The 13,948-nt window shown below is 41.7% G+C and overlaps 1 protein-coding gene across 5 annotated transcripts in view; it reads right to left on the reverse strand.

Annotated features, from left to right (window-relative positions):
* Positions 1-13,948, reverse strand: part of wdfy4 (WDFY family member 4) — a 224,292-nt gene that overhangs the window by 36,786 nt on the left and 173,558 nt on the right. For all 5 annotated transcript variants that reach the window (XR_011340161.1, XM_069885345.1, XM_069885346.1 and 2 more), the window contains exons 49-52: positions 11,177-11,216; positions 9,864-9,983; positions 7,465-7,579; positions 5,178-5,287 (exon numbers count right to left, since the gene is read on the reverse strand). Coding sequence is in view for 4 of the 5 variants with exons in the window: in XM_069885345.1 (XP_069741446.1) it covers positions 5,178-5,287; positions 7,465-7,579; positions 9,864-9,983; positions 11,177-11,216 (385 nt within the window). In the remaining variant the exon portion in view is untranslated. The remainder of the gene's footprint in view (positions 1-5,177; positions 5,288-7,464; positions 7,580-9,863; positions 9,984-11,176; positions 11,217-13,948) is intronic.

The raw sequence follows: 13,948 nt of genomic DNA on the forward strand, positions 1-13,948 counted from the left end.
AAATCATTATTCTTTCCCCCAATCTCATTAATATTTCCAGTGCTGCTGTGTATCAGTTTTCATTTGAACCTGTTGCTAAAATTTGATCAGTTTCTCCCCGTGCCCATCTCTTGGGGCAGATTGTAACTTGTTCCTTCTCTGTGTTTGAATCTTTCTGACTCCTCTTGGCCATTTATATTAAATGTTACCAGCTAGTCAACTCTTTCCCACACAACTTTTATTACCTTTTATTGTTCTTTTGCACCTCCTTTAGGCATTTTTTTTGTGTTAATATCCTTTCAGTTTTAACCCTCTATTGGCACTATTAAGACATTAAATACTCATTGAACAACAGTTTTGTCACCTTCCTAAACTAATGGATATTTCAAAGATAAGAACATATTTTTACAAGATTTAAGTGCCTCAGAATGCATTAAATAAGAACATCCCTGTCAACTTTCCAACTTGTATACAGTTTACTCCATCAAAAACTATATGGATTAAGTTAAGTAATCATTACTTTTTGCGCCCTACTTCTTTCAGATTTATAATTTCACAATGGTTAAATAAAGATTTCAAGAACATATTGCATTTTTGTTGACTGTTGCTTGATACTTTGTCTTTCTCAACCTTCATTCAGGATGGATCCCCTCAGGACTCTGCTGAAGATTTATAGGCCCCCTCCCCTGTGAACCAGTCACGTTTTGGTTTCTTCCGTAATTCTCTCCTACCAACCACATTAAAATAAAAACAATATTCATGTTACGCGAGGTGAAAAGAAAACAAAGCTTTTACTTAAATGTGCTGAGGCCCGGGGGCGGGGGGGGGGGGGGGGCTTTGAGAATTACTGCTTTAAATGATTAAATTATTTTGATGAAAATTGCAGGTATTATTTTTGAGGGTGCAACATGATTTGACAGCTGTACAATGTGGGATTGAGTCTAATCAGACTTTTTTTTGTTCAGGTGCCTGCCAACATTTTCCCAAACCTTGATGAAAGGGTCAAGTCCTAAACGTTGGTTATGTATCTGTAGGATCTGCTGAATTTCTCCAGCATTATGATTTCACTTCAACCATGATATCTGCAGACTCTCGTGTTTTACTCATTCATGTCCAATTGGTTTGTTTTTTTAATTTGCCTCTGGCAGGGGGTCAGCCAGTAACTGCACCTCTCAGCCACACTTGGGAGGTGTAGTGCCAGAGTGACCAGATTCTCAATGATGTTCTCATTGCAAAACTCTCCAAAACCTCTAACAGCTCTGCATTGAAATAGTTTTGCAACTTTTCTGCCCGTTACCACTCCACTGCAAGGGCTCTGCAGAGGAACGCCAACTTTGAAGAAGCTTTTCTCCTTTCTTCGAAGGAAGTTCTGTTAGTCCCTTTCTCACTGACATTTTCATCATGCAGAGCTGCGAGATGCTGGTCTGGCTGGAGCCTGGGATGGCCCATTGAAGTAACAATCAGGTGGGCCCAGAAGCAGCCGACTCCAGTAGTGGAATTCCAGCTGGCTCTATGCTTCTTCCCTCTTCTTTTCCCTGTTCCTGCGTTGGCCCTGCTCTGTCCTGTCATCACTGATTCTCTTACCCCTGCTTCACATCCCCCTCTCTCTCTCTCTCTCCACAAATATTTCCTCTTTAGTTATTGTCCAGACCCTTGTCTTTTTCACACTATGTCTATAGTTGCTTTCCCTGTCAAATTTCTTCACACTGCCCCTCTCTCTTTATCTCTCTCTCTCACACACACAGACATGACCATATGCACACACACATTCCCCATTTGAAAGCAGACAAGAGAATGCACAACTTTGCAGCTGCATCAGGTGAAAGGAAAGACTCAGCATCGTGCATTGCCCCACCTAGTGGCAAGTCAAAAGCTGGCAATGCACTGCTCACCTGGCAGGTTCTGTGGAAATCCAAATGCAGGACTCAGAGTTAAAGAGCAAACCTTTCCTTTATTTCTACTCAACAGTAACAAATTGGATGCATTAAGATGCAAGTATTAGAACTTTTGCAGGTGGAGTTAAGAATATTAAATATCATTATTTAGTGTTTTTCCATCTAAAATTTGTTCAAAGAATTGTTGACCTGATCAGCACTGCTGCAGAGAGAGGAAAACTAATCACATCATGCCAATGAATTGACAACCTACATCTTGCCTGATTAATGATTTTAATAGCCAACTATTTTACCTCTGTGGATATTTCTTTGGAATTTTTTTTTATTAAGTTTTAATAACCAACTCGGCACAAACATCTTTCCAGTTTCACTGACCTTAATGCTGTGGCTCCAGTTTGTCAGTGCTGGAGGACAATGGAATCTAATCAATTATTTCAGAACAGCAGAAATGGTGGGGGGGGGGGGGGGGGTGGAATAATAAAAGCCAGCTTCCACACAATTATGGATATTGTTAATATTTTGATATTAAAATAGAAAAATTGCTAAGAGGCAGTAATAACCACATAGGAAAATGTTAAGCAAATAGTGAATAATTTTAACATGTCAGTATTTGCATCTCTTTTTCTCACTCTGCCCACTTTCCCTTACTGTTGACCAAACTATTCTTAGCCCAGAAGCCCTCTAGACATGCCATCTAGACAAGCCTTTCTCAACCTTTTTTCAGCGAGGACTCTGCTCAAAGTTTATGGGACCCCTTCCCTGTGAAGCACTCAAATTTTGGTTTCTTCTGTACTTCTTGCTGACTGCATAAAAGATATGAGAAAAGATGAGGTGAAAAGAAAACCAGTCTTTTACTTAAATGTGCAGTTGTCCCCGGGGGCGGGGAGGGGGTGCGCGTAGGGTCCCCATTGAGAAAGTCTGCTCTCGACGCATGTCCCTGCTCTTGACCCTTGGGACAAGACATGAACGCCAACAAAGACCACTTAGAAGACCCTGGAACCTCTTGATTTTGCTGCACAATGGGTTGTAACTGGATTTATCTAGCTGCCATTACATGGGTACTAACAGCCTGATCAGCCTTAATGGCCATTTGGGCCAATAGCAACAAAAGAACACAAGAAATAGGCGCAGGAGTCGGTCATCCAGCCCATCAAGCCTGCTCTGCCATTCAATGAGATCATGGCTGATCTGATCATCTCCACCTCCCTGTCTTTTCCCATATCCCTTAATTCCCCCGTGTAAAAAGCTATCCAACCTCGTCTTAAATATATTTTTTGAAGTCACCTCATCTGCTTCAACGGCAACAAATTCTATAGATTCCCCACCCTCTGAGAAAAGCATCTCCATCCTAAATCTACTTTCCAGTGTGTGTCTCTCATGGACAAGGAACCCTGGCATATTCTGTCTTGTTCACCCGCGATTCCCAGAGATGAGTTCCTACTCCACACAGATCCAGGCTCTGCAGTCTGTCCTGAGTCTACACTCTTTTTTTTAATATTACATTCTAAATTGGAATGGCATTCTTCACATCTGCAAGCATGCAATGATTGATACTTTTCATTAATGTAATTTTTGTTTTAGATAGGGACAGAAGTCTCTCGGGAAGGACAATAATATCTGATAAAAGCATTAGTGATATCAAATAAAGAAAAGAAATATACATGCAAAATGTTGTTAGTGCAACAAATTGGGTTAAAGATATTACTCGAATAAAAAGTAGGATCTGCGGTGCCCCAATGGTTTATGTATCAGCAAATCTCTTTACCGTGGGATTTGGTGCAGTGTCATCAAATATGCATCATATTTCTCTAATAAAATAGACAACAATTTATTATTTTACATTGGATTGTTTTGGGCCAGAAAACTGTAAACTTTCTAATCATCTCTCCTCTTTTTTGTACTTTGCATATATTTACCTTATTTAAAACTGGTCATGAAATATTGAAGGTTTTTTGATATCATTATATTTATAAAAGTGTCAATCAATGTACCCACTGTTGTCCAGAGGCAAGGAACAAACTGCTTTGAATCAGATGCCATTTATTGTTGGGGCAAATGTGCCTTCTTCGGCAGCTTGAGAGAACAAATTTTTCCAGTCGGAGAGTTATCAGGAAATTAATACATATAGTGACTGGACTTTTGACAAATAACACTGGACAACAAAAATTCTGCTTCCTGAACACTTCTGGGTGTATTTTATGGATCTTGGGTTGCTGATCACAAAAAAATTACCTTAAAATTTTCCTATCACTTAGTTTTTTAGATGTAACCTATTTATGTGATTTCCTGTCATATTTTACGTCTACTACAAGCAACAAAACCACAAAGTTCAACATATCATTGAAAATTCATTTTCTGCATTCGCACTTGGACGTCTTCCCTGCTGATCCTGGTCAGTGATGAACACGATGAAAGGTTTCACCAGGACTTTGCGACCATGGAAAAGGGGTATCAGGGCAACTGGAATCCATCAATGCCGACCAACTATTGTTTGACACTGACACAAGAGGCATCAGATGCTGAGTACAAACAAACATCAGCGGTAAAACATTTTTAGGTCAGTTGAACTAACGCAATGTGTCAGTATCATTATGCGATTAAACAGGCTAAATTCAATAAAAGTTATTTTTATGTTTCTCCAACTTCCTACATGATACAGCAAATCTAAACTTATCTTTGTATTTAAGTTGAAAGTGATCTACCATAATCCCCAATTTTTTTTCAGGAAGGAAACCTTTTGGAGAAAAATAGTTGTCCATTGTTATTACATATATTCATAAGTTTCTGTATTTTGGTGTTAATGCAGATGTAATAATCTCCAGCATTAACCAAGAGAATGAGCACATCACTGGCCGTGATGTGGGATCTTATGATGCTGCTCTACCATTTGATGATATTCGAGCTGATCCACACCTGGACATTACAGAGCTAGCCTCTACTTTACATCATGATGCTCTTACATCTCCTCATACCTCAGTCCTGACAGCTCCCACTGATCCTAAACTCACTTCCTTCAGAGGGAGAAGATTCATATTTTCCATCACTTTGTCTAAATGAGTGTTCTCTGATTTCCCTTCAAGAGAGTCACCAAGTTCTGTTAAAAGCAGGACTTCCCCAACAACTTAAAATTCCATTTGACTTTTGAACTTGCAAAGGAATGTCTTGCTCTCATTCTGATGAAAGTGGGACTGAATGGGGGATTCTGGTGTTTATCTGGTGTGGTGTTTTATCTCTGCTTCCTCTCGGATGGAAGCCCAGCTTTTACTGCAGACTGCGTTGCAAGTACTGACCCTTCCAGCATACCTGCAGGGTGCAGAAGATCTCCGTGAAGGGTTCCATTCGAACAAGGTAAGAAGTGACAATCATTGCTGATGAGTAATGAGTGCAGTAGTGGCACTTTATGGACAGGTTCCCTGTAAATAAAACAGGTTCCAGTAGTTAGCAAGATATTGGGAAATAAAGGAAGGCTTAATAACCACCAAAGTGTATGGTTGATTGGGTGTAATTAGACAGCAGGGGTTTCATGGTCCAGAAAGGAAGGGAGTGAGTTGTCCATCTTACCTACTTTACTGATGAAGAAGATCTGCAACTCAGCCCCATTTATAAATTTGAACTACATGTGGAAGAATAATTATAAATTATGCTCAGGCGAGTCAAGGGATGAGGAGTAAAGATGGGAAAATACAACCCCATAATTTAAGGTAATTGCTTGACAGAGGAGATCCAAAAGCCTGGTGCCTTCTCTTCACTCACTCTATGTCCAGGACCACATCCAGAAACTATCTTTGGAATCTTTATATGGGAATTGAAAATGGAGACAGAGCAGCTTAAGGAACTCTAGTTCAGAGTTGATAAGCTGGAGTTTGGGATTAAACAGTAAGTTATTCGAATCCTTGTCATGGGAGGCAGTCTCAGCCCTTAGATTAAACATCAGAGAACTAAAGATCTTATTATGAGTAAGGGAATCCAGAAAGTGGCCTTGTAGGAACTGTATACCTCTTGGACAAAGACCTCCTTCCTTGCACTTGTCCAATTGGCTTGGGATCCTACAAGTAGGAGTAAGAATATTGACTTGAGAGGGGATGGGCAAAGAGACCACAGCATCACAATAAAGAAGGCCAGTAGCAAGAGGAATATAGTTATGGTCCTCTCCAATCACAAGGGTGAATGCCAAAGGCTGTATTGTCTACTTTGTATGAGGGTTAGGCATTTCCTCCAAGCAGTTCAGGAACATGAAGTGGCAGGTGGGAGGTGTCAGGTCCAGCTGTGGTTCTTGTGGGAACCAAATTTAAAAAGTAAAAACGCGATGCTGGAGAAACTCAGCAGGTCAAACAGTGGACTTTATAGAGAAAAGATCAAGATACAGAACTAACGTTTTGGGCTTGAGCCCCTCATCAATTTTAGACAAGGTATGAGCAAAATGAGGGCAGGTGCCCACACTTGCCTACATTTTGATCAGGCGCCCACACTTGCCTACATTTTGATCAGGTGCCCACACTTGCCTACATTTTGATCAGGTGCCCACACCTGCCTACATTTTGATCAGGCGCCCACACTTGCCTACATTTTGATCAGGTGCCCACACTTGCCTACATTTTGATCAGGTGCCCACACCTGCCTACATTTTGATCAGGCGCCCACACTTGCCTATATTTTGATCAGGTGCCCACACCTACCTACATTTTGATCAGGCGCCCACACCTGCCTACATTTTGATCAGGCGCCCACACCTGCCTACATTTTGATCAGGTGCCCACACCTACCTACATTTTGATCAGGCGCCCACACCTACCTACATTTTGATCAGGCGCCCACACCTGCCTACATTTTGATCAGGCGCCCACACCTGCCTACATTTTGATCAGGTGCCCACACCTGCCTACATTTTGATCAGGCGCCCACACTTGCCTACATTTTGATCAGGTGCCCACACCTACCTACATTTTGATCAGGTGCCCACACCTGCCTACATTTGGTTCAGGGGCCCACACCTGCCTACATTTGGTTCAGGGGCCCACACCTACCTACATTTTGATCATACCTTGATAAAGGGTTCAATCCCGAAATGTGGGTTACCTATCTTTATCTATAAATTATACTACTTGACCTGCTGAGTTTCCTTTGGGTGCCTCCCTATATTTAGCTGATAGCTTGGTGAAGGGTTCAGGCCCAAAATGTTGATTATGCATCTTCACATTTTTAATATAAATATAGTTTCTCCAGCATTGAGTTTTTACTTCAACCACAGTATCTGGAGACTTCCATGCTTTACAAAATTAAAAAACATTTTCTGTAATATGTGCACAAATTGATATTAGTCAAATAAGATCATAAAGTGTGCATACAGGTCTGCTTGCTTCACTTTCTGAAAGATATTGTAGAGATATTGAAAGAGTAGCTTCATCTGCAATAGAGATCTGTAGTTATATAGTGAGATTAGGTAGGCTGGGCTTATTTTCATGGAAACATGAGGGGCTGAAAGGTGGCCTTATAAATGACTGAAAAATTATGAGCCCCAAAGATACACAGAGAGTCCATATATCCTTTCTTTAGTCTCTCTTTATGATTACTTCTTCGGGGAAATACAAACCATCATTATCTATTTCAAAGTATCGCTTGACAAATTTATCTTTCCTCTCTTCAGTTTGAGCTCCCATGGGTCTTGAGAGATCTCGGAATGTCTTTGCATTGGTCAGATCCAACTCCTTGGAAAAACCAAACATGAAAAATAGCATCAACACTTATTGCATTCAGCTCACCGCAGCCAATTCAAAATTTATCAACAAGATAAATGGAAGTAATTATAAAATTTAAACAGGTTATGTGATATTCCGTCGATAAATTGAAACACCTGCTAAGGTTTGGCTTTGGTATTGGGTACAGAACAAATCATATAATGCTTCAAAAGAGGACAAAGTGAAGGTAAATATTTAATGATAAAAACAAAATCATGGCTGTAAAAACTCAGAATGTCAGTCAGCATTTGTGGAGAGAGGAACGGCCAATGTTCCATGCCTGTGATTGTATTTCAGAACCATGGAAGGAGAGAGTTGTGTTAGTTTTCAGTGTGAGAAAAGGTGGGGGAGGGATGTCCAGAAAAAAAAGGAAAGTCTACAATAGGATGTCAACTTTTCCTGATCTCTTTGTTCACCATATCCCCCCTTCCACCTTCTCTCTAATTTGCAACTCTCTCCCTTCCACAGTTCTGATGGAGGTTTGCAATCTTCTTTCCCCATGGATGCTGCCTGCCCTGTTGACAATTTCAGCACTTTCTGCTTTTATTTCACCTGCAGCTTTTCTGATTTTATTTCCAAGATACATTTTTTATTGGATTTAGTTTGTTGAATTGTGGAGACATCCTAAACACCACAGAGGATGTAGACACTGACGAATAAATTATTCTCAAACTCATTAAAACTTTCCAAAAAAAAATTAGACAAGCTGCTCAACACCAGCACTTGCATCAAACCTTTGAGGAGAAGGGTGGGTTTCGCATTGTCATGGCTGAGCCAAGAGTGAATAAACTTACTAGGTTTGTACGACAGTGGTCATGGCTTCTGGCCACATATTTGGCCAGAATGAATAGGTTGCCTGTGATGGTGACAGATGAAGGAGTGTGTGGAACAAGCTGGGGAAAGATGCCAGGAGTCTGGCAATATGTGAACAGGTGATTAACAGTGAAGGATGAAGCCCAGCAAGGAGAGCACTGGAATACTGGGTAATACCATCACAATGATGGCACAAAGATGGGAGGCATTGTGGACAGTGAAGAAGGCTTTCAAAGCTTGCAGAAGGATCCGGGCCAGCTGGAAAAATGGGCTAGAAAATGGCAGATGGAATTTATGCAGACAAATGTGAGATGTTGCACTTTGGAATGACAAACCAAGGTAGGACATACAAGCTAAACAGTATGGTACTGAGGAGTGCAGAAGAACAGAGGGATCTGGTAGATATTTCCCTGAAAGTGGCATCACAAGTGGATAGGGTTGTAAAGAGAGCTTTTGGCATATTGGCCTTCATAAATCGAAGTATTGAGTATTAAACACTATGGCAAATTTCTACGACATATTGGTGAGGCCAAATGTGGAGTATTGTGTGCAGTTTTGGCCATCTAACTACAGTATCAATAAAATTGAAAGAGTGCAGAGAAGATTTATTAGGATGTTGCCAGGACTTCAGGATCTGAGCTACGGGGAAAGGTTAAACAGGTTAGGACTTATTCCCTGGAGGGTAGAAAAGGGAGGAGAAATTTGATAGAGATTTAAAATTATGAGGGGTAAAGAGAGAGTAAATGCAAGTAGGCTTTTTCCATTGAGGTGAGGTGAGATACAAACCAGATGGTGTTGGTTAAGGGAAAGGGGAAATGTTTAGAGGGAACATTAGGAGATCCTCTTCACACAGAGTAGTGGGAGTGTGTATCGAGCTATTAGCTGATGAGGTGAATGTGGGCTCAATTTTAATATTTAAGAAAAATTTGGACGGGTACATGGATGGGAGGGATATGAACTTGAGTGCAGGTCAGTGGGACGAGGGAGAATAATAGACATAGGGCCTCTTTTCTGTGCTGCAATGTCCTCTGGTTCTAAATGATTATCTATCAAATGGCAGCTTTAGAGAATGGGATCGAAGTAGATTTACCAGTGAATTAATGCACAGAGATTCAAACCAAAACTAGCCTGCAGAACAAGATTGTCCTTTTATTTATTTGTCACATCACAAGACAGTAATGGATGATGGAGGCCCTTTGGCCCATCAGAGGGCATCACCCCAAAGAGTGACCATGCTTCCTGGCTAATGTTCTTCTCTCAACCATCTCCTCCTCTACAGATTGAGGCGTTATCTGCCTCTGTGCCAATTTGCTGCCATACAAATCAGCTGCTGATTTTCTGAAGCAAAAGTGGAGGTGAGAATTCAAACTAATCGGGCAGAGAAGTAAAGGAGAGAGCAAAGGTTGCTGCCATAGAAGACACTGTGTCATCTGTCACTTACTTCAGAGTCGTAATCAGCAAGAATCCAGGGGAACACTGGGTACTGCATCAGATCCTTATAAGTGCGCCCAGCCAAAGTGTTTAGATACATGAGATATTCAAAGTTGCTCATGCCCCCTTTCTGTCACATAGAATGAGACAATTTCATTTCAGAAATATAACTAACAGCTTATTGAACTTTCTAATAATGACACTGGACAATGAAGGTTTTGCTTCCTGAACACTTTTGGGTGTATTTTATGGACTTTGGGCTGCTGGTCACAAAAATGACCTTAAAATATTCCTATCACGTACCATTTATTTTAAGAAATAACCTGTTTTTGTGATGTTCTGTCATATTTTCAGTCTACTTCAACCATACAAAACTATGAAGCGCAATGTCATGGAAAATTCATTTTCTGCATTCGCACTTGGATGCTGTTCTTGGTTCAGTCAGTGAAGAACATGGTGAAAGGTTTCACCAGGACATTGCGACAATGGAAAAGCAGTATTAGGGCAACTGGAATCCATCAATACTGGCTGACTATTGTTGGACGTTGACACAAGAGGCATCAGATGCTGCGTACCAACAAACATCAGCAGCAAAACCTTTTTAGGTTAGTTAAACTAACTCGATGTGTCAGCATCGTTATGTCATTAAACTGGCTAAATTCAATAAAAGTTAATTTAATGTTCTCCAACTTCCTACGTGATACAGCAAATCTGAAATTATCTGTATTCAGCTTGAGGTTGTCTATCATAATCCCCAACGTTTTTTCAGGAAACAAACCTTTTGAAAAAAAAATTGTTTTCCAGTGTATTTGGAATTTAATGAAGCATCTGTAAAACCAGTAGTTTTATAGTAGGCCTGGTGTGTGGTTGATAGAACTGCTCCCTCAAAGTCCCCTTTTTCCAAGACGTGTTACCATGATGCATCACCCACTAAACACCAAGTAGAGATTGGTTTGTGATTGAATCCAAAATACGACGTGAACTCAACCTCACCGTGGCCATCCTGGTCCAATCTGGAAACTTGCAGCCAAGTACCTTCAAACCAGCTAACCAGACAAGGTCACAGAGCAGCAAAGTCTAAGATGACCATGATGGGGGGGGTGGGGGGGGGGGGGGTGCCGGACTGAGGAAGTGCTACAGTGCTGATTCTCTCAGGACCTGACAAATCCCATGGGAACACACTGAAGATGAGTGGGCTATTTATTTCCCACCTTCTGACCAATAGTAACCCCTCATTAAAATTACATGCTATTTAATCAATTTCACATACCTGCAAATTATTTTAACCTGCTGATGTCTTTAAGAAGGAAAGGTATACTTTACCTGCCATTTCTGAATGACTCCTTTCTCCACCACTGATTTACTGTGGAAGGTGAAAAATAAAGAGGCATTTAATTGATGGTTGTCTCTAAAACAAAACCACACTGCCCTCTTCTCCATCTTCTGGTACATAGGGTGATTCCTACTTGCTTGAAGGTCAAAGCATGAAGTTTGATTTATAAAGTTGTGTTTTGCACTTTCTCTGGTATCAAGCAAAATGACAGAGAAAGCACATGGTTTCCATCCAGTGTAGAGATCAGAGGTAGCGTGAACATTCCATGCTCAACTAAATTTACCTCAGGGCAGACTTTAACGTCCGTGTTGCTGGAATTCACAGAAATAAATCTTCCATTGCACAAGAAAGAATTCAAGAAAACAATACAGATGAGATCATAATTGCTTTCAAAGGAACAGGACACTTTTCCACAAATTACAGAATTAGTCAGTGAAATTATGATTTTAGGTCCATTTAAATACTTCTGCTTATTCTCAGATTTTTGGGGTGGGTGGGGGGGGGGTGGAGATGGGGTAGGTTGAGTGGGAGGTGGAGGTGGGATGAGTGGACGTGGAGGTGGGATGAGTGGAGGGTAGGGGGAGTGGGTGGGAGTGGGCGGAGGTAGAAGGGGAGTGGATGGGGGCGGGGGGTAGATGGGGGTAGAGGTTGTGCTGGTTGGAGTACGTGACCAACAGGGGAATTATCCGATTGGTCTGGACGGAGCTGGGAAATCAGGAAGTGAGGTGTACAGGAATACAAGGACTTGGGTGACAGGGAAAGGTTGGAGAGGCTAGGTCATTGTTTCCCACAGCATTACAGGCAGATGGGTTACCTGATAGAGGCTTATAAACCCCAATGTTTCAATTCTTAGTGATATCCTTTTGCTTCTCCATGAGCCATTGTATAATTATTTGAAGGCTACAAGTCTCCCCCTCCCCCCCCCTCCCCCACCGAGTTGAATTTTTTTAAACTGGAGGGCATAGGTTTAAGGTGAGAGCGGAAAGATTTGAAAGATCCAGACAACTTTTTCCACTCAGAGGGTGGTCTGTGTCCAGAACGAGTTGCCAGAGGGAACTATGGAAGCACATATTATCCTGGTGTTACGAAGGCATTTGGATAGATAGGAAGGGTTGTGAAGATGAACCAAATGCAGACAAATGGGAGAAGGCCAGAATGCCAACTTGGTCAGCATGGACAAGTTGGGCCAAAAGGCCTGGGTCCATGTTGTACAAACATATCAGCCAGAGCTGGTACCCAGTAAGGCCTCTCTGTTGCCAGATAATAAGTCTAAAGGTCCTCCTCATCATTGACCTCTGTGTCCTTTCAAACAATTAACTGGTGTAAAGTGTTCAAGCCAATCCTTCAATAACTTGCCGAGGTACAAGTTACAGCATGTCCTCTTGATGAGAAGTTAACTTTGTTTGAGCAGCAATTTTACTCCTGTCAAGCTGCATGAACAAACTGCACTGTAACAACCACAGGAAGCTGACTGGCATCAGCTAATGTTAACAAGCTAATAGCAGAGGTTAGGAGACATAAAAGGAGCCAATTCTCTTTAGTGTGAGCCTAAACATACAGGAAGGGCACCTGTATTACACAAAGGCCCTCCTTCAGTGTATCCACTAGTCTTGAGTACTAAACAGTGTTCTGCTGACAGAGTCATCAACTTGGAAACAATTCCACAAATCCATGTGCCTGTCCAAAGTTCAGATTTATTGTCAGAGTACAAGCATGATATCACATACAACCCTGAGATTCTTTCTCCTGCAGGCCAGGGAGAATTACCACTTATTGGTAATGCAAAAAAAACTGTACTCAACGTACACGTGCAAACAAATAAATTTAAACAAACTGACTGCAATATAGAGAAGGGGGGGGGGGGGGCGGAAATCAATAAAGTGCAAAAGTAAGTTAGTTCCTGAATGAGTTTGTTGTTGAGGAGTCTGATGTTGGGGGAGGAAGGGTAGCAGCTGTTCCTGAACCTGGTGGTGCGAGTCTCGTGGCACCGATACCTCGTTCCTGATGGCAGAAGCGAAAACAGAGTGCGCACTAGATGGTGTGGATCCTTGATGATTGTTGCTGCTCTCCGACGGCAGCTTTCACTGTAGATGTTCTCAATGGTGGGGAATGTTTTGCCTGTGATGTCCTGGGCTGTGTCCACTATCTTTTGCAGGGCTTTGTGCTCGGGGGCATTGGTGACCCCATACCAGGCTGTGATGCAGCCGATCAGCACACTTTCCACCACACATCTGAAGAAGTTTGCCAGGGTTTCGGATGTCCACAAACTCCTGAGGATCATTTTGCTGGTCCTGAATTCCAGTGGTGTGGTCTTGGTTAATGAGCCTCAGGTGCTCCCTCACTCTTCCATCCACCTTCCTGTTTGTCTCTCACTCAAAACCACTCTCTCTCCTTCAGTCCCATCTTCCTCCCATGTCCCATCCTACTGTACCTCCCAACCTCTCTCTCACCTCCATCTGATTGTCCCATCCAACCTCCTCTCTCATTCTCAACTCTCCATCTTTCCTGGTGCTTTTCAGAATTCAACCATTCACATTACTTTTTATACAATGGCTCAGAGAGAAAGAGTTTTTTTTAGCAACTGATGCATTTGGTTTAGTGTTACAGACACACTGAAATATTTCACTGGTCTGGACAGCTCAATAATGTAACTAAGTACCTTAGCAACAGTTAGTGTGAAGGAACATATCTAAATAAACACTTCCCATCCAAGATCTTTCATTCCCCTGAATAACTTCATTCAATGTGTAGATTTAATGTTT

This window comes from Narcine bancroftii, chromosome 6, assembly GCF_036971445.1.
Source record: "Narcine bancroftii isolate sNarBan1 chromosome 6, sNarBan1.hap1, whole genome shotgun sequence".
Taxonomy (NCBI): domain Eukaryota; kingdom Metazoa; phylum Chordata; class Chondrichthyes; order Torpediniformes; family Narcinidae; genus Narcine; species Narcine bancroftii.